Source organism: Micromys minutus (assembly GCF_963924665.1).
Source record: "Micromys minutus genome assembly, chromosome: 11".
Taxonomy (NCBI): Eukaryota; Metazoa; Chordata; class Mammalia; order Rodentia; family Muridae; genus Micromys; species Micromys minutus.
In genome coordinates this window covers 46,399,190-46,419,973 of record NC_137980.1, presented here as the reverse complement: position 1 = coordinate 46,419,973, position 20,784 = coordinate 46,399,190, and the positions used below count along the sequence as shown (strand labels likewise).

Genomic DNA, 20,784 nt, shown 5'->3' with positions numbered 1-20,784 from the left:
TTAGGTGACTCCCAGCTTTCTGCCAGATTCCTGACTTCGAACACGTACCATGCTTCTCACATAAAAGAAACAAAATGTGTACTATAGTCACACAGGCCCAAAACAGAGTTCTCTATGTTAATTAGGTACCTAGAAGCCTATAGGGATTAGCCAATAAGCTTCCCTTCCCAGACATTCCTCCCTGTAAAAGGTATCTAATCCCAGGCCCACCTTGAGAAGTGGGGTATGGTTTTCTGCATTCAATTTGCACTACAACAGTAAACTCTTTAGAACCATAGACTATCTCTTTTCATCAATATCCACCATAGGGACCATGGAGAAGGACTTCACTTAGATAGCTACAGCCTAATCTCCTGTAGAAGGCCTCTCTATGCTCCCAGCCACAACCACCACCAAGCCTGCCACTGCCAAGTCAAGGACAGTCATCTCAGCTGGGACAAGCTGGAACTCCTCTTCCCCACACCAACCCCACCCCCACAGCTCCAGGGTAGATACCTTCCCTATCCCCAAGGCTCTCAATTTTGTTCTCTGCTCTTCTATGACTCCCAGAGGCGCCTGGATGTCTAAGAGTCTAAGAACTCCATGGCCTGGCCTTGTTGAAGGCCAGGGGTCAGGGGTGCTTCAAACCAGCTCCAGGTTTCCCAGATCACAGAATGTACTTTCCCACCCCAAAGTGGTATCTCGGTCCTTCCCTACAGCCCAGCACTGCCCAGGCTGTGGTCCCATGGGGTAAACACAGTCAAATTGCTCGAGTTCTGCCTCCCCAAGTGGCTGTGCCTAGTGTCAGAACAGACTTGAACCAACAATCCTACACACGCCAACCATAAAATCCCTGCAATGCTGGGGACTTTGGATCTTCTTCACAAGAAGTCTACTTCAGCAGAGAAATTACCCAGGAATGAGTAAAGGGAGAGAAGGACACTTTGAAAGACTTGAGACATAATCCAGAGAATGGTGAGAGAAATAGGGAATCTAAACCTCCGTGTTTCTGAGTTGAATACTGAGCAGTGTCTCTCCTACATAGACATCAGACCCAGTGCCCCAAAGCATGGATTAGAACCTGGACCTTGGCACATATTTTTCCAGACAAAGTGCTTAAAGCTAGTGAGTCAGACCATAGTGGTCTTATCCCAGAAAGCTAGAAGGAAACAATAATTTAAGGTCTGACAACTGGATGCTAACAGAATTGAAACAAATCATTTCAGTTGAAGCAACATGATGGGACTGGCGTGAGGCTCATGCCTTTATGGGGGGCGGGGTTAAAGGCACGTGGAGAAGCAACAGGATGCCTCGTGAGGAAGCTTTCTTGCCCATAGCATAATTGTGGTTCCAATTTGATTAATCTTCCAAACTCATACCAAAGTTGAATTCCTGAAGTCAGTGGCACAAAGAGGCCAGAATCTGAATGTGACATTTAGAGCTGGCTGTTTCAGAATGTCTTAAGGCTTGGATAAGGTCACCATAGTAGAACACTAAGAATTCAATCCTAGTGTCAGAAAAAAAAAAAAAAAATGGGCAGAGATATGGCATCCACCTGTGCACTCCCTCTTTACTTCCATATGATGCTCTGTTCTGTTCCCATCCTCTGGAAAGGCATCACCAGACCTGAGCCTATGTCACCATTATACCTTTCAAACCTCCCAAAATGGAGAGCTAATTAAACCTCTTTTCTTTAGAAAGGTGGTCTTCTTGTTCTAAGAGGACTATTTATAACAACTGCCTGCTTTAAAAAAAAAATTAAGAAGTCTCAAATAACTTAATGATGAGCCGTGGAAAATCATGAACAGACCAAATATCTAAGTAGTAGATGAAAAGAGACAATCAAAACCAAGTCTGAAATTAATGCAGTCGAAAAATACTACAAAATAATCAATATCACAACGAGATGGGTTTCGGAAAGATTGGCAAGCCCTTAGTCAAAGTTACCAAAAGAAGTGAAACAATTTTGTAAAATTAGAAATGAGTCAGGAGATATTAGAACAGATACCAGTGAAATTCAGAAAATCATGAAAACATTTTTAAACACCCCTACTCTACTAAACTGAAAAAAAAAAAAACCTAAAGAAAATGGAAACTTTTCTAGTTGTTTACAATACACCAAAATTAAATCAATAGGAAAATTTAAAATATCTTGAACAGTTCCATAATGAGCAACAAGACTGAAAGAGTAAAGTATCCCAACTGAAAACCGGGCCAGGACTAGATGAGTTTTCTACAGTATTCTATAACACCTTCAAAGAGCAAACTCAGCTGTAGATGGGAACTCTACATCAATCTTCAGCCCCAACATCTTAGGAAACAAAACAGGAGACTGAAAGAATGAACACGCAAGAAGATAAGAAGGTCGCCTGTGAATTGCTTATCTCTGGGCATGACACAGCTGCTACACATGTGAATTCACAGCATCCTGTGGTTCCCTACATGTGAACCACATACAATTTAGCCAGTTCAAACTTCTAGCAAGAATGGAGAAAGAGCTCCCTAGAGAGTCCACCCCTAGCTGAGGACCTATTGGCAGTCAATGGCTGTAGTATATTGGGGGGGGGGGACGGTGTTTTCTTTTCTTTAGGTGTATGGCAGCTCCCTATGCCCCAAGGATGAACCCAACAACCATAAATATATGGAAAGTACTAATTAAATTTTGTGAGATTTTAATAATTAATTAAGAAGCAAGCGAGCAAGGAAGAAAAAAATTGAGTGAGAGAAGGGAGGGAAGGAAGGAAAGAAGGAAGGAAAAAAGATGAAGCTGAGAGGAAATGTAGTGTGGGATTCTGGAGGTAACTGGGGGAATTGATATATATATATATATATATATATATATATATATATATATATATATATATATATATATATATATATATATATATTACATGCATAAGATCCTGTATTACATGCATAAGATCCTCAAAGAATAAATTAAAATTTAAAAAATGTCAGCCCACCATGGATATTTTATCCTACTAAACTATATTTACTATCTCATGACCACATGGGAGAATGGAGAAACTTTCAGAGGTTATGTAAAAAACCACATGGTACCAAGAAACTGAATCTATGACAAAGCTCTTCCAAATCAAGGACCTGGCATCCCAGTCAACTCTGGCAGTGGCTTCCATGATCCCTGGGCATCCCAAGACTTTAGACTTCCAACCATATACTTACAGGTGTAATGTGATCACATCTACCTACACCCAGGCTGAAAAGGAGCTGTGGCTCGTTGTTGAAACACATGGTGTTACCTCATGGAGGGGAGCTTCAAGGAGGTGTGATGAGCCACTGAAGACTCTTGATACTCTACCATGAGTACCAAACACCATTCGAAATCTTTCCCTGTGCCTACATAGAGCTAATGAGTGCATTGACAATTATTTTTAAAGATTTAATAGCTTTGGGGTTCTTTTCCCTGTGGGTGAAGAGTGTACTAATTTGCTTCATGTTTAATGTTGTTCTTTTTCCGTTCTGTTTTGCTTCTTTTAAGAAAGACAATTGCAGAAGATTCTATCTGAAGGCCTCTAATCCTTCCACTTCAGTGGTCTGAATCCCACTAATAAACAATCAGGACTTTAGACTCCCTTAATAATGGAGAGAGATTCAGATGAAGTGTTTTGCCAGTCTCTACAAACTCTCAGAGATGCTGCCTGTTGAACAGGCCAGAAAAATTATGGATTTATTCAGAACCGATTGCCTTGTGTTATGTGAGCGGTTTTGAAGGATTAAGAGCTAGGGAGTGAGAAATGGCTATGAGCTGAATGAATAGGGATTTGCAGCCTCATGACTACTCAGTCCTGCATGGAGAAAGAATGTATCCAGAGAAAGAAATAGACTTACTGCATGGATGAGCAAGGACCCGAACTTCGTCCACAGCGATGTAGCCAGGATGACCTTTCAAAGAGACGGATTCAAATATCACCTGCAATATACAGGGCTGGTGTCAGTTTCAAAGAATCAGTTGTCTGCATCTACCTTAAAAAGTCAGGCAGACCCCAGTCACTTCCTGTGTCATCTTCCCATCAGAACCAACCAACAATGTTTTATGTTAGGTGCGTACACCATGCTGCCAGGTGACTTGGGCTTGAAAGTAGGCAAAAATTCCACACTCTGGTGACCACCAAGAAAGGCCATTGCCTGTCTACACCTTCCCAACACTGAGACTATAAGAACGTGCCACTAGACACCTGCCTTCTTCCTACACAGGTGCTAGGGATCAAACCCAAGACCTTGTGTTTGCACAGAAAGCACTTTGCAGGCTGAGCCATTTCCTAAGTTTTCCCAGACTTCTTTGTCACGTGTCTTAGAAACTAGCAGCAATCAATCTGGTTGTATCCAGGAGTAGAAGGAAGCAAGAATTTTTCTGTTCTCTACTCTCAGATTCCCACTGAAACTTTTTACTTCCATAAGGATTTTATAACTATGCTCCCCTTGCTTTCCCTGTCCCATCACTGGGGACTGAGGAGTAGGTATACAAGCACCATAATTAGAAGTCAGTGTCTTTCACACTACTAGTTCACACTCCCCCAAACTATATCAGCGACATTCCCAAACACGGTCAGTGAGTCTCCATTAGATGCTAGCCCTACAATCCTCTCCCAACCCTCCTTGCCCATCAGCTCTCAGACTCACACAGTTCCTGGCATCTGCACATTCTAGACCACCCCGTGCTTTCCAAAAGCCTAAGCTCCTAATCACCCATGTGACTCTCTCTTTACACCTCTTTTTGAACCCTGTCATTGTGGGACTTCCTTCTCCATCCATCTCCAATCCTGACTCAGTGTTCTTGTATCTTCTCCTCACCCAATCCCAAAAGGCTCTACAGCTTCATAAAGATGAGAGAGAGGCTGGCTTCTCACTCCTTACCCACACACCTAACCTTCCTTCACACCAACCACGGTTTCTGCGAGGAATCTCAGTACCTGACTGATCCCAGCTGCAGTTTGTAGAGCTTAGAGCTTAGGGCTTAGGCTCTTCTTGTTTTTTTTTTTTTTTTTTTTGTTTTGTTTTTTTTTGTTTTTTTTTTTGTTTGTTTGTTTTGTATTTTTTTTGTTTTTGTTTTTTTCCCTACTCTGTATTTCCAGGACCTACCCCCTTTCCTCTGACCTTAACATATATAAATAGCTTTAGCTTTTTATATTCTTGAAAAACTACCTCTTTGTAACAAGTTCTTCTGTGGCCAGCTGCATTTCAATCACAATTCTTAGTATATTAATAACTACTTCCAACATAAGCATAATAACTGTGCTTTCACCATAAAATATTAAGCATAAAAAGCCAATCTATTATTAAATATTCCTCTCAAGATTGTTTTCATGACAGATATAATCTAATTACTAAATCTGATGAAGTTCCCCACCCAGCTGATGGCCCAGCAGTTAAGAGCGTGGGTTTCTCTTCCAGAGTTCCCAAGTCTAATTCCCAGCACCCATACCATAGCCCATAAATTTCTATAACTGTAGTCACATAGAACTGATATCCTCTACTGCTATGTAGTCATACATGTACCTATAAAATTCACAAATTAAAAAATTGTATTTTCTAAAAGAAAAAAAGAATACTACCTTTGAGTTGCAGGTGCAGGAACTTCCTGTTTTGACTTCTAGTGCCTGTACCTAGAATTGTGGTATCTGCCATATTAGGTAACTTTCAGGTGGAGAGAATTAATAATATCCTATTTAAAATGTTAGAAACTTGAGGTTCTTGTCATATTGGTCTTTCACTTTCTTGCTTAGGTATTTTATATTATTTGTGGCTATTGTAAACAGTGTTCATTCCCTAATTTTTATCTTGGCCCATTTACCATTTGTATAAAAGAGGGCTACTGCTTTTTTAAAGTTAATTTTGTATCCAGTCACTTTGCTGAAGGTCTTTATCAGTGTGGCAGAATTTGGGGGGTCACTTATGAATTCTGCCATATCATCTGCAAAGTGCATTCTCAATAAATGTCTTCTATAATTCTTATTACCATCCTACTACCGTTGTCACTATTCACAGATTTCTGGGTCTCTACTTGGGCTAAGCATTTACTACACATTTTGTTTTCTCATATATATGAGACCATCCTATCATGCATTTATAGGCATTCCTTCTTCTTCATCCCTTTGGATTCTGGCCTTCCTCTATTTATCATCTGGCTGCACACATTCACCCTTCCAACACTGCTGACTCACTGATACTACCAAACCCAGCTCTGTGTCCTAAGTCTTTATTCAGAACACTGATCACTATCATCAAAACAGCTCACAATTCATAAAGTTGCCTTACACGAAATCTATATGCAACAGTTAGGAGCATACTTCAAGTCTTCTACCTTATCTCCCAATGGGACACCCCTCTTGTAATACAGTGCTATTATTACATGGGCTCCTGGGCACATCAGTGGGCTTCTATTTCAACCTCATCCCTTATTTTGACTCTACCATACTGGAATGTCTTAGATATGTCCTTGAATTTTTTATGTCCATAGTTAGACAGATCATAGAAAGCATTGTTTGTGGGTCAAAACTAGTCGGATACTAGTGTCAGTTTTTGATTTAACCTATGATTGGTTTCCATATCTACCACCTTGGTGATGTCCAAAATGAAGCCCCTGTCCTGTCTCTACTACTCAGCTCAAGCCTGTTGTTGGACAATACAGTGGGTAACAAAATCAATAGGAAATCTCTATATGAAATCATGTTTTTCAGGCCAGTGGATCCAATGCTTAGTGCTCTCTGTTGGCCCTGAAACTCTAAAAATTATACCAAAAGAGCAAGTGAAGAATATTGAAGTAGCTATGAATGGTGCAGTTCTCTTGGTGGTAAAGTTTATCTGCGAGTTTTGAGAAATAATGAGGGGGTGACAGCCACACAGCCAGATAGCTGCTTCTGCTCTCAAAAAGTATTTTCCTAAAACAGTGCAGCCTTGTCCTTCAGAGAGACCTAACATGTGGAATGGCGCAAAAGCTAAAACAAACAGAAGACAATGCAGGAAAAAAAGAATGGCATCTCCTTCATCCTGCATTTATAGACACCTCTCCATAAATAACAAGGTATCTGTGTGTGTGTGTGGGGGGGGTGTTTGTGTGTATGTGTGTGTGTTTCAATAATTTAATGGAAAAACCAAATTCAATAAGAAAAAAATGGAGCAAATATATTTCAAGAGAAATAGCAAAAAAGTATTCATACTATGGAACAAAAAATGACAAATACAAAAAAAGTTTGTTTTGACAATAAATATAAATGGGTTAAAATGAGGAAAACACCCAGACTATCTAAATAATCAAAGTCTAATTGTATACTGTAAGAAAAACACCCAAGGCAGAGAATGACTTAGTAACCTTACAAATAGGTGGAACAAAGACACAATAAGAAAAACATAAGTGAACAGAAAACAGTTGTTTCAAAAAACATAATGTGAATGTTTCAAAGTAGAATTTTAACCAAAATGGAAAATATAAATCACCAAGTAGACTAATTGGGTCTCTAAAACTCAAACAAGAGGCATGAAAGAAAAATGATAAGGGAAAATAAATTATCTAAAGATTTTTATCCTCTACCTTGATCTCTGATCAAATGAAAAAAAAAAGCAATACAACAAATATTGTGTGTGTGTGTGTGTGTGTGTGTGTGTGTGTGTGTGTTTGTAAATTTTCTGTTCAAATGCTCATAGATCTATAAAAGATCATAAGCTAGATTATAGTGTAATACCAATAAATCTCCTAATGAACCAAATTGTGTAGAATTAGTTTTATACATTTTTCTAATCAAATTTCTTAAAACTAAAAAACAGTAACAGTCTTAAAAATCAAGTTTTAAAAGCTATACAATGTATCTTAATAACTATGTTTCTTGTGTTAAGAAGAGTATGGAAAAATTTGAAAGCCAAATGACACTTGGGATGTGTATACCAGAAGCATATACTTTTTATTTAGGGGGGTTGTTTCCAAAGAATTATTGATAGCCATGGAAAGAAAAAAATAGTCTCCAAAAAAGTTGGGCAAGTGATTTCAAGAGGAAAAGTCATGAAAGATAAAACAGGAATGATACTAATCTCTTGGCGTGAATTTCTTAACCTAGAAGTAACTTCCCAGAAAGACTCAGGGAGAATTACATTGAACAAACCAACAAAAATCATGCTGTACATGTTTGGGGAAGGCAGTGAACATGTCAGGTCATGGCTTAAGAGACTCAGGGTTTCTCTCTGATCGTTGGCAATCCTTCTGCAGAAAACACAGCAAAAATTTCAAAGGGCTGCATACATTTATTAAAAGATAAGAGAAAAACATTGGCTTATCTGTGTCCCTCTTAGAAAGAGTGATCTACAGGTGCTATCGGTAAGACTGCATAGGGTCCAATCAAGGGACATTCTTTCCCATGCCAGCTCAGAGGCCGATATAGAAGGAAGAACATTTGCTGTATAACAGAGACAGACATCTCAGGTGAGACAGAAGAAGGATGGGTGTCTTCAGGTTTCTATTCCTGCACAAAACATCACAACCAAGAAACAAGTAGGGGAGGAAAGGGTTTATTCCGCTTATACTTCCACATTGATGTTCATCACCAAAGGAAGTCAGGACTGGAACTCAAGCAGGTCAGGAAGCAAGAGCTGATGCAGAGGCCATGTGGAGAGGGATGTTATTTAATGGCCTGCTTCCCTTAGCTTGTTCAGCCTGCTTTCTTATGGAACCCAAGACTACCAGCCCAGGGATAATATCATTGACAAGGGGCCCTTTCTCCTTGATCACTTGTTTAAGAAAATGCCTTACAGCTGGATCTCCTGGAGACATTTCCTCAAGGGAGGCTCTCCTTTCTTTGTGATTACTTCAGTTTGTGTCAAGTTGACACAAAAAACCAACCAATACAATGGGATTCAAAGGGTGGAAGAGAGGGCATGCTGTGTGACAAAATCTCCTGAATTGTTACTGTCAATACTACATGTAGAGTACTGGAAGCCAAGTAGATCCCGAGGAAGGGACTGAGCTCTGGGAAAGACGTACAACAATGTCAGGCAAGTCCTGATATTGTTTTTCAAGGTCTATGGGGCATTTCTTTGTGCCAAAACAAAAAAAGACCATCTCACATAGGCAGAAAATGGAGAGAAGAGGAAGCAGGTGGCTGAAAAATTAGTAACAGTTTTATTTCCACCCCACTAAATAATCGGGCAGGAAAGTTCAGAACCACTAAGATAGGAAATAGAGTTGCTATCGCCTGGAAAGAGGCATATAGATCAGAAGCATAAGGTTTCCCAGGCAGTAAATCAGCTTTCCGCAGAGAGGCAGGCACGGGTGTGGTAGGTGGGATGGGGTGGGCTGGGCTGCAAAGGGATTTTTCTCACCTGGGGCCCTGCTGAAGGCCCAGCAGTCAAAAGTCCAGTGATATGAAAGATGACATTTTTGTTTATTACAGAGCTAAAGTCAATTTTAGGACTGTGAAATATGACTTTAATAAATGAATACACAAACCCATGAGGTTCAAAACCCAGCAATGCTGGAAACTGAATTTGACTCAGTCCATGGGCTGTATGCATGGGACTGGAGCTTGAAGTATGGAGAATTTTTGAAAACCTGTTTTGCTCCTGTCTGTGTCTCTTGGGAGGTCCCTTTCTCATTATGTCACCTATCAGTGTGTGTATTTGAATCTGGACAGAGGCAGAAATTTGGGCATGTGTGTGCTTGACCGTACTCATGGCCAAGTGAGTGTCCGGGAATGACTACGTGTACACAGAGATGACAGGTTCTGTTTTCACAATGCTGCTCTCAACACAAGCAGTTTGTCATCACAAAGCTCAGAGGAGATGCCAGAAATTGTTTTGAAGTCCCTTGGTTAGGTTACTTACCGGAGAAAAGGCACAAGGCTGGAGAGGCTAGGCCAAACCATGACACGTCTTTCCTTAAAGATGGCTTCCTCTCTTCTTCCATCTCTTTCTTCCTTCCAATCAATTCAAGCCTGACAAGCCTCCCCATACGGGATCTAGCTTAGCCTACAGAGGCACCCATCCTGTCTCTCTTTCTCTCTTACATATGAAACCATTGGGATCCTAAAGGATAGATGATGCATGCGACACAGGAAATCACATAGAGAGCAGAGGATTCCAAGAATAGGAAAAGTGCATCCTCAAAACACAGGACATCAAGATTAGAGCTGGAGGACCTGAAAAGGATTATGGGAACCTTGATTCACCAATAATGTCCCCTATGTTAGAAGATAGAATCTGCTGCACCAAATACACAGAACTCTAGTTCAGATATGTGAAATACAGAAAGAGGCTTACCAGGAGCCACAGAAATAGGAAATGTCCTTTCTTCCTCGATCTCCATCAAAGAGTAGGCAAATGGTGGGAAAGTCCATTTTCTGTAGCAATTATCCTGTTTAGTATACTTCAAGCCATGACCCTATCTTGTATCTAATCATAACAAGCCCTAGAAAAGGTCTTGAGAGTATTTGTAAGTTTATGGAGACATCAGATATTCATCCTCAGCAGTAAAGTAAGGACACTTTAGAGACGATGAAATTAAAGTTATGTTCCGAGATTTGTCAAGGCCTTGCTAAGTGCTGCTGGACTCTGTAATATATCTCTCATCCCCATCTGTATCAGAGCTTGGCAAACCAAAATATGAAAATTAACTTGGGCCATCACTTATTGCTACACACAAACCTCTACTGAAACAGTTACATCTATTCACTTTCGTGTTGTGAGGTCTGCTTACTGGCACAATTGCACAGTTAGGTAATGACAACAGAAACCTTAAGGATCATCAAACTAAATCATTTTCTGTCTGGTGAACAATAGGGATAAGCCAAACCTACTTCTATCAACAAACAAGCTGTGAACCTCTATGGACCTAGACACTGTAATCTAGCAATCCAAATGGTCCCCATGATGTTCAACAATTCACTAGGACAAAAGGATTAAAGCAGGGCTATCCCTGATAAACCAGGAAACTAGGACACCACTCTCTGAAATACTACCTCTTTGTTAATATGGAAACATGCTAAAAGCAAGTTAAAGTCAAATTTCCACAACAGACAGTAGATTAAATACCAACACCCAGATTTCATTCTGGTTCCTAGATGGAATATACCACCAAGTTTTCCCAAAGCCTGAAATACTTCACCTTCAATAAAGAGCATCTTAAATAACAACTAGTGCGAGTTCTTCCTAAGAAGTAGCAAAAAGAATGTCTTGCCTCAACCATGAAACCATGAAGGTACAAAACAGAAGGATATACCCCTAAAGTAAACCTAGACACCTAACATGCACTGGAGCAAGCTATGTCATGTGGGTCCTTTACAAGGTAAATTGGTGATAAAAGCTAAGGTGAGCTGTTCAGAAACCATATACAGTCTTAATTTTTACCATATCTTGTGAATATGCATAAATTTTGTGGTCAACTTATCTGTACACTTAGCTCTGCAGTGCTGTGAAGAGCCTATGACTGGTGATACTTACAAAGCACACAGTGCATGAAATGTTATAACCTTGTAAATTGCAAATACTCTGAACTCTGAAACATATATGATACCGTGAATGCCAGATCAAGGTTTGAGGACTTGGTACTACTTAATAACATTTTCACAAGGGGATAAAAGATAAAAATATAATAAGGCCAAAGGCAGATTTTCAAAACATCTACCATAAAGTATGTCCCTGTGGTAATGACATACATGTTAAAATTATTATGGTGTCTTTTTAGCCAGTTTTCTTGGTAAGACACTGTTGCTCCCACTGATGGAATAGGCCCCACCTCATATGAAATGAGTATAGTCTACACTCATTACCACAAGGTTAGGTTCTATCTGACTCTCCTCTGCATTTCTGACAAGATATTTTATGCTGTGAGTGTAATGTAAGCACTCAACAAATGGTACGTATAATCATCATCATCATGACCATCAGCATCACTAACATCACCATCAGCATCAGCATCTCCTCAACATTATCATCAGGATCACCAACATTCTCTCCCCTCTAATTCTAGAGGAATTACAAGAAGTGCCTAACAAAGGACAATGTAATCATTCTAAAATAAATCACAAGTCATTGGAGATAAAATGGAAAATAGATGTGGCAAAAATGTAGGCTAAGTACCAAAGGTAATTAAGTATTAAATTTCATATTTTCAGTTTCAATGCAAAGAAAAAATAGGGACGAAGCTGCCTCATTGATGTAAACAAGCAAGTTCAGTAGAGAAAAGCATTTGTAACCCTGGTGGACTGAAAGAACTTACCCACTGTGTGTGGCATTCAGGACCATTTTAGAAGCCCTGGACACCCACTGTCACTCTTGTATTTGTCATCTTCTTCAGATACTAAAAAAATCTCTCCAAGTTTCAGATTTGTGGCATTTTCTTACTTGAAACCCTTTAGGGCCCAAGGGAGCTCATTGGATGATGAAAATATAAAACAGTTGATGGTGGTAAATGCAGAATACAGTTGCTTCACTTTAAGAAAGGCACTAGATGACACATTTAAAGACAGGCTAATTCCATGATGGTTTTAACTAATGATGTATTTTAAAGACAATTTTCCGATAATTTTGATTTAGGCTGGTCTGGATTTTTACCCCCACAAACATTCTGTTGATCAATGTGGATCTGCAACCTTTTTTTCCAACCACACTGGGATAGGCAGGACAAGTGGGGATAGTATTCAAAGCAAACACAGCATTTTGGCATTGTAATAACATAATTTATTTTGACTTACAGGAGTATTGGTCCACAATGAATTAGGAGAACATGGTCCCTTCCTTCCTATAGGTAGTTTTGAACCATAGTAGCTATAGGACCTGCTTGTTAGCCCGTCCCTCAAACCCCCATGACTTACATGATCTGCAAATTCAGTTCCCTGTATACCTTTTCAGGAAAGCATCCTTAAAGAACTTGGTTTCTGCTGGGTGTGATTACATACATCTGAAGTTCTAGCACTTGGAAGGCAATGTGTTGTGGGTTCCATAGATCCCAAAACAGACAAAATAGTAACAAAAGCTTGAAACAAAACAAGTAAAAAAAAAAAAAAAAAAAAAAAAAAGCAGAGCTTAGCTTCCAAATTCTTCAAAATTTCTCACTCACCCTGCTTCCTTCTTCTGCATCATCCACTTCCAGAACATCTCCAGCATCTCATCCACCCTTTCCTGTGCATTTTAATTCAGGTTTCCACATTGGCTCTAGTTGACCTCTCTTCTTAGAAGCTATTTTATTGCCCTTCCAGCCAAATAGCCTCTACCTGACTAGTCAGTTTCTCTCTTTGAATCTCAACATTTTCATGTGTGGAATCCAGTTGTTAGTTTATAAAAGGCTCTAGTGCCTGCATTCCTACAGTCTTAGGGAGCCACATGCAAGCTTCTATGCTGACACTCTTTATCTACACATTAGTCTCTATATGATGACTTCTAGTGAGGCAGGGGCTGTCCTAGGTCATCTCTGCATCCCTGGAAAATTGTCTTCAGTATGAGTTGAAGGGGTAAACTTGTGGGGTTCATTTTAGACCTATTCACTCTAGGAAAGTCAGGGATATAAAGAAATGTAATTATTATCTGCTAGAAAGAGAACAGGGTAAGTGTCATACCTGGTAGAAATGAGGCCAGAAGGTGCTGATGGCAAGCTCTGCCTTCACCCAGCCCTCAGTGACGACCCCAGACACATTCCAGACAGGATTCCCTTGGGGTCCACCATTCACCTTCACATAGACATTCAAGGCTCCCGGGCTGGAGCGATCTCGGCTGGAGAAGTAGTAATGGAAGTCAATGCAGTGGGTATCATTCTCTTTCAAGGTCGGCAGAAGAAGATGGGCTTTCTGGCCTGAAGCCCTTCCAGAGCTATTCACCATCATGAAGGACCCTAGAGACCCAGAGTGGGTAACAAATAGAGACAAAGAGAGAAAATGTCCTGGTGAATGAAACCATGTCATAGCCATACATAGAACCAAAAAGGGAGGTTGGATATGAAGTCCTTTTAGGTGACAGGGTAAGGTTGACTCTGAAGTAGCCATATCCCCTCTCAGAGTTCCATTCCAGGGGCTAACAAGATGGACATTACCATACAAGAAGCATATCTAGTGCTGTACAAGGATCATTTCCACATAGTAGATTGCTTATAATGAAATTCTGGACCTTAATGGTTAAAAACCCAGGAAGAGAGTTAACAGCAGTCTCTACAGGTGAAATGAGATGGGAAATTGCCTCATAAAAGCTTAGGCTTGTTCCAGCCTAGGCAGAACCCCTACATTTTAGGAAGGTCCTGTGTATGGAAATGCTCCATCTGGAGTTCTGCACTCAGCAGGGGAGATTCCATATTAAAGGAGACAATACACAAATAGTGCATAGCCAAGAAAGAAATAAATTCCAAAAAAGAAAAAAAAAAGTATGAGAACCTACTGTCAGGTTCTTGAGGAGGAATGCAATGTGAGTGGCATCCATTAAGCTCTCAAAGACTAATATATTAATATTAGGTATCTATTTGCAGAGAGCATAACTGTTTCTAAACATGCAAAAGGCTGTGTTCCACACAGGAGTAAGCCTCTTTCCACTGTTGGGAGAAATAGAAATTCTCTCTTATTCTTCACTTCTTTCTGGATCTAAACCCTTAGGCACTGACTTTAGAGAACTGACTGGAGAACCAGAGGCTATCCCTTGACTCAGGGCTCCATTACGTGACTTGTTAATAGAAGTCAAATGGATGTTTAAAGTTACCATTGTAGCTAGGCTGATCTTCTTGTGGGTTTTTTTTTTTTTTTTTTTTTTTTTTTTTTTTTTTTTTTGAGACACAGAAGCTGGAGTCTCAATTGGCTTGGGATTAAGAATTAACATACACAAATAAGCCACAGGTAAAGAGCCAAGATGTGCCACTTGAAAGCAAGATGCATAACCATGTGGTCGACATATCTAACCTGTATCCTTCAACCTGTAATCGATGCACAGATCCATGTGTGTAAGAATCAATGTTTACTGTTGTTTGCCTAGGGTTTCCTCCTACGTGTTCATACAACATCGCTGGGACACTGGCTAATTGATAAAGCTTGCCAAGAACAAGATTCAGATCCATCATTACGAAGAGGCACATCTCAGCTCATTATGCTACAGATTTTATAACAAGTAAAATTTGCGCAAAATAAAATTAACTGCCCAGAGACAAAGTGAATTCTTATCACTTCAGACAGCTTCCCAAAGCCTATATAACAGCTAGGATATCTAAGAAAATTTCACAATCAAGAGGGAAGGCCAAACTCAGTGACTTAAAAGTTGTATGATTCTACTGAATAAAATGTATCATAAACCACAGTAGGTAAACTCAAGTAATGCTGCGACAAATGCTTTCCATCTAGAAAACCAGCATTGCTTTGAAATCTTATTGTGATCACTAAAATCTTCATTCTGGATGAAACCTTAAGACCCCTTATCCCCAGGCAAAATGAGAAATTTCAGTAGCCATAAGTCACCTTCCTCACTGTGACACCAAAAAGACTAAGATCTGTAGGTTAATAAGGGCTGGGCTATTGACATCTTGTAGTGGCTTTAGAGAATACAAGCCATTTATACCATGTCTCTTGGGTTCTGAACTAATTAAGAAGTAGACACAGAAGGGAGAGTATATTTCAAACCTGTATATAATTTCCCTCAAATCTGGATTACAGAAAATAACAATCTTGATGCCAATGAGTAGTTCTAGCATGCCCTACATCCAAACATAAAAAGCCCTGTTATCCATCTCTAACCCAATTCAGATACCTTGAGACAGTGCTATTCTTCCAGGATGACCACTGGGGGCATTTGGATGAGTTGATATAAAAAAAGAAGGCCATATGACAAGGACAGAAGAAACTGAGGTCAGATTATCAGTGACCTTCTAATCAGAAAATTCAGTCAACTCCTAGGTTACTATCCAGCAGAAGCAGATCAAGAGTTATCAAGAGTGTGAAGAACCTTCCTTCATGACCTGGGAATAACTAACAGTAAATGGAATGACGCCTCCCTATTACAGAAGTTACCTAATAATTATAAGCTGCAAATGAGGTAGCAATAAAGAAACAGTGGGAATTGAGGTTCAGAGATGAGACTGAGCCAACACCCATGCCTGCCATTGCTAGTCTACACACAGGCTTCTTCTGATGGATCTCCTTGACAGATGACTTATGGATCACAAGTTTCCCAAACAGTGGTGGGTTGTCTTTAACACTAATTAGCCATTTATCTTGAGGAAAAGAAACAGCCTGAGAAGTGAAATGTGCTGGACTCTCTCTGTTCCAGGTTGTATGATGGCTTCCACATACACTCAGTTCCTAGACTATCTGCCAATCTGCACCATTAGGTCTGTACCTGCAGCTTTTTATACCCCACAGCAGAGGAAGCAAAGTCCTTCCATTGGCTCATGCCATCATTTCTTTTCATCCTTGCTTCAGTAGCTAAGCAATCTGCAAAGGATTTGGCATTTATCCTGTTTATTAAAGCCTCACATACTCTGGTCACAGAGATGGAGGAAATTCTCACTCTCCCTACATTTTTCAGAGTAGCTACAAGACTCAGTTTCAAAGCTGTTAGAGTATGTTGTGCACCTGTTCCATGTGTGGTCCTTAACAACCGGCTTCCTCTCATGCCCATATCCTTCATCATCTTCTCTTCCTACTTAATGGTCCTTCATTCACAGCCTCAGCATCACCCAAGAGCCAGAAGACATGAAGATCTCAGCCCCAAACATTCTTGTGGCATCTGTATCTATATTTCTATCAAGAGCCTCAAGTGATAGTGTAGATAAATGCAAGGATGGAAAGGACCAGCCCCTTCTCCTCTCCCGGCTGCACTGAATGTTCAGGATTTCAAGAATCTAGGAGAGAATAGAGCCACCATGAAAGAGCCAGGATGGCCATGGTTCTACTGCAGGTAGTCTGCCTCTCGGGAGTGCTTAATTTGGATGCAAAGATTCTTTAGAAGGAATAAACTATAATTGGGTTAAGAAGCAAATGGATTTTTTGAAATTTATATTTTCACGGCAATGTCATTATTATTCAGGCTCCTGAGTAAGATCCTACTATGTCTCAGGTCCCTTTATTAGAGAAATTGAAAGTATGAAGCAAAGTTGAAAGATGTTATAAACTGAGATGCCAATAAGAAAAGGAAACCTGGGTTGTTTGAATTAGAACGGAGTGTGCAAAGGCACGGGGACAGAAATCCACAATATTCAAAAGAGCTGGTGTGCTGTCTTAAGAGAATTTGAGATGATACACCAGTATCCCCCTGCCCCCACCATGAGAGTCCTGGTCACACCCTCTATAAAAGTAAGAAGCTGTATCCCTGAATCATTTGATCCCAGGCCTGCCACTGCTAAGATTATTCAAGCATGAGAGCCCTGTTCTGCAGCAGCTCTGTGGGGCTCTCTTTGAGCAACAGGTTGGCATAATTAATATCATCCCAGGGCTGTCGGTTTCCTAGAGATCAAAAATGAGCCAGTCATTATGCCTAGATCAGAAAAAAAAAAAAAAAACAAGAAAGAAGACTGTAAATACAGCCCTTTCCTTTGCCCTTAACCCCCCCCCCCCCGAAAAAATGCACCAGTGTGATAAGGAACATAAAACAACATAAAACAGCATTAGTTTCTTCATAGTTATTACACATAACACTGAAAATCGTGGAATTCAACCAGGAAGTACTCTCTAGCTGGCCATAAATTCTGCATTTCCCCCTCCGTGCATAATAACACCTCGATAAGCGCTCCATTACTGATGTGTCTGCCACACAGATACCCTTTTTGGAGGCAGCACGCTTCTCTGAAGCAGATGGCGGCTATTGTGTTTACACATGAGCACCTCAGGATTGCATTTCCTCACGTCGCCAGTAAAAAGAAAGTCCTAATTGAGTTTTTAATGGCTTTGCACATTGTTCATTAAGATTACATGAGTGTGCTTGGGCAACTGGCAGCCGGGGGTCTGTAGCTCTGAGAACAAGAACACAGAGTGGTCCCTGCAGACAGGTGGCCCGCCAGCTCCATGTGCCAGGACCTATGAAGGGAAAAAGGACCAAGACAGAGGCCCAAGAGCTGCAGAGAGCCAAGCAGCTGTAGCAGCAGGGAAACGGTCCAGGATCTTTACCAGACAGCTGGTTTCTTTTCCAGGTCTGTTGTTTCTTAGAGTAGTGACTTAGAAAAAGTTCCCAGCCCTTAGTGTCCTCATCTATAAAATGGGATGTTGTAATGAATGTACAAGAGTACGACATTCATGTTGGTGAATATTAAATGGTAAATGATGCTTTACTCAGAATGTGGATTTTACAACAAGTAGTGAACAGCAGATGGTAATGACGTGAGAAGTAGTGCTGAGAACATTCTACGTACCAGGCACTAGTCTAAACACCATTTAGCATCTTAACAAGGCAGTATCATGCTAGTCCCGCTTTAAGGAAGATTTACTAATGCACAGAGAAAAGCTAGGGTCCCTTCTCATGGTGGTTGAGCTGTGTGTCAAAGATCAGGCTGTGCCTGCCTCTGTGTTGGATGTACACCTGAAAGACACATGACCTTTAAAATTCCTAGGAGTGATTAGCTTCCTAGAGGCAAAATTAGATATCTTTCCCTCTTACAGCATAATCTGGGGACACTAGAGTAAAGACACTAGAGTCACCCGTAGCAAAAAAAAAAAAAAAAAAAAAAAAAAAAAATGAGAATGAAGTTAGCAACTCAGTCTCAGGCTTCACTGTCATGTGATCTTGAACAAGACATTTACTTTACACTAAATAAATTTATAAGATCAGGAGGTTTGACAAAATTCTCACCTACACTGTTTTTTCCTGGTCTATGTCAAGCAGGTCTCTTAATCTATCTCACATATACTTTCCTCTTCTTCAAAACTCTTTTTACATTGTACTCACATGGATTACATAAGATGTTGATTAAAATGTGCCCAGACAAAGATTGTGGCTTCTTAGGTTCTCAATATTAGCTTCTTTTCTAGCTTTCATGCTGTCCCAGATTTTTTCCATAGAGCAGAAAAAGCTTACTAGACTGACACAAAATTTGCCAAAAATCAGAGGCTAGGGACTTGGTGGAGTGTTGTGGATTGCCCTGGTATTGTGTGTATTTTGAAGCTAATTCTGCTTCCCCCAGAGGGGGACAGGGAGTGAATACTCAGGTGACTTTATATGAACTTTTCCCCCAGTTTTAACTGGTAAAATGAAGGCTATAAAGCTTTTGATTGTGCAAAAGAGGGGAAGGTAGAGCTGGAAGTTTTAGAGAGGAAGGTAGAGGAGACAGAAGAGAGGAGAGGACAGAAGAAGAGGAGGTAGAAAGAAGAGGGAGCAAGAACGCATGGCTTGAGGGAACTGCAAGTAACAAGAGATTTCATAGATGAGGAGTAGTGTAGTATAGTGCTTTATCTGCCCAATCTAGGCACAGAGCTTATATTCATATTGACTGAGTTGTGTTTTTCTTTACATGGCTTATTGGGATGGGACATTTATAACAACAGTGGAGGATAAAGTGCTTGCTGTGCAAACATGAATACTGAGTTGGGATCTCTGGCACCTATGTGCATGCCTGTAATTCCACCAGAAACAAAGGTTTGCAGGCCAGCTAGCTCCCAGGCTCAGTGAGAGACCCTCCCTAAGAAGAAGAAGAAGAAGAAGAAGAAGAAGAAGAAGAAGAAGAAGAAGAAGAAGAAGAAGAAGAAGAAGAAGAAGAAGAAGAAGAAGAAGAAGAAGAAGAAGAAGAAGAAGAAGAAGAAGAAGAAGAAGAAGAAGAAGAAGAAGAAGAAGAAGAAGAAGAAGAAGAAGAAGAAGAAGAAGAAGAAGAAGAAGAAGAAGAAGAAGAAGAAGAAGAAAGTACAGAGTAATAGGAGAAGTTGGGTGACGTCAACCTCTGTCTTTCACATGTGTGTACTTGTACATTGTACATACACATGTACACATGGGCACACATGAACACATATATACACACAGGCATACACATATTCATACACACACATGCATATACATCTTTTCAAAAATAGAACACAACAGAAAACTTATTTAGGAACAAAATAAAACACACTGCCCTAGCCATGCATGCATGTACACTCACACATATGTACACACATGCACTCGAATATACACACACATAAATACACATGAATGCAGACATACACACACACACACACACACACACACACACACCCACACACACCCACACACACACCCTTACTAAAAAGCAAACAAGGAAGCTATTAAAGAACAGAATAAGGCACACTGCCCTACCCTTACCCTATATAGCTGATAAGGCATCCAGGTCTTAGAGAACCTGCTCCTTAGCTTCTCAGATCACCTGTCTGCCTCCTCATCTCCATGGCAACTGCCCAGCAAGCAAGCCATCAAGCAGTGTTCTTCCATGATTTTTGCTTCAAATTCCTGCTTGACTTCCTCAATGATTGCTTATGACTAGAAGTATAAACCAAAGAAGCCCATTCCTCTCCAAAGTTGCTTCTGGCATTAGTGTTTTAATCACAGCCACATAAAAGAAACTAGAATAACACCTAAGCATCCTATGGGCAAAGGTTTTGCTCTGGACATACCTTTCCTGAAATTGATGCTTCTCAAGCCATCAAACTCCACAAATTTCACTTACCCTTTGTGGCTGTCACAAGCACCCAGAGAGCAGTTACTTCTGCACCATGGCCCTACACACAGCAGTACATGAGTCCAATCATAGCTATTTTGAATGAGACTAAATTTAAAAGTTCACACTGATGATATTAAGCTGTCTGGCTCAAAGCAATGGGGTATGGGTAGGTAAGGGGGAACAAAAGAAAACAGTCAAAGGCACAATGCACTGTCAAACTTGAAGATACAGGTATAAGGGAA

The 20,784-nt window shown here is 40.3% G+C and overlaps 1 protein-coding gene across 1 annotated transcript in view; it reads right to left on the bottom strand.

Moving 5' to 3' along the window:
- PTPRT (protein tyrosine phosphatase receptor type T) overlaps positions 1 to 20,784 on the bottom strand; it is a gene marked incomplete at both ends in the record, with an annotated part of 395,600 nt that overhangs the window by 26,738 nt on the left and 348,078 nt on the right. The window contains 2 exons of the mRNA XM_080925561.1: positions 3,829 to 3,910; positions 13,536 to 13,807. Coding sequence (XP_080781687.1) covers positions 3,829 to 3,910; positions 13,536 to 13,807 — 354 coding nt within the window. The remainder of the gene's footprint in view (positions 1 to 3,828; positions 3,911 to 13,535; positions 13,808 to 20,784) is intronic.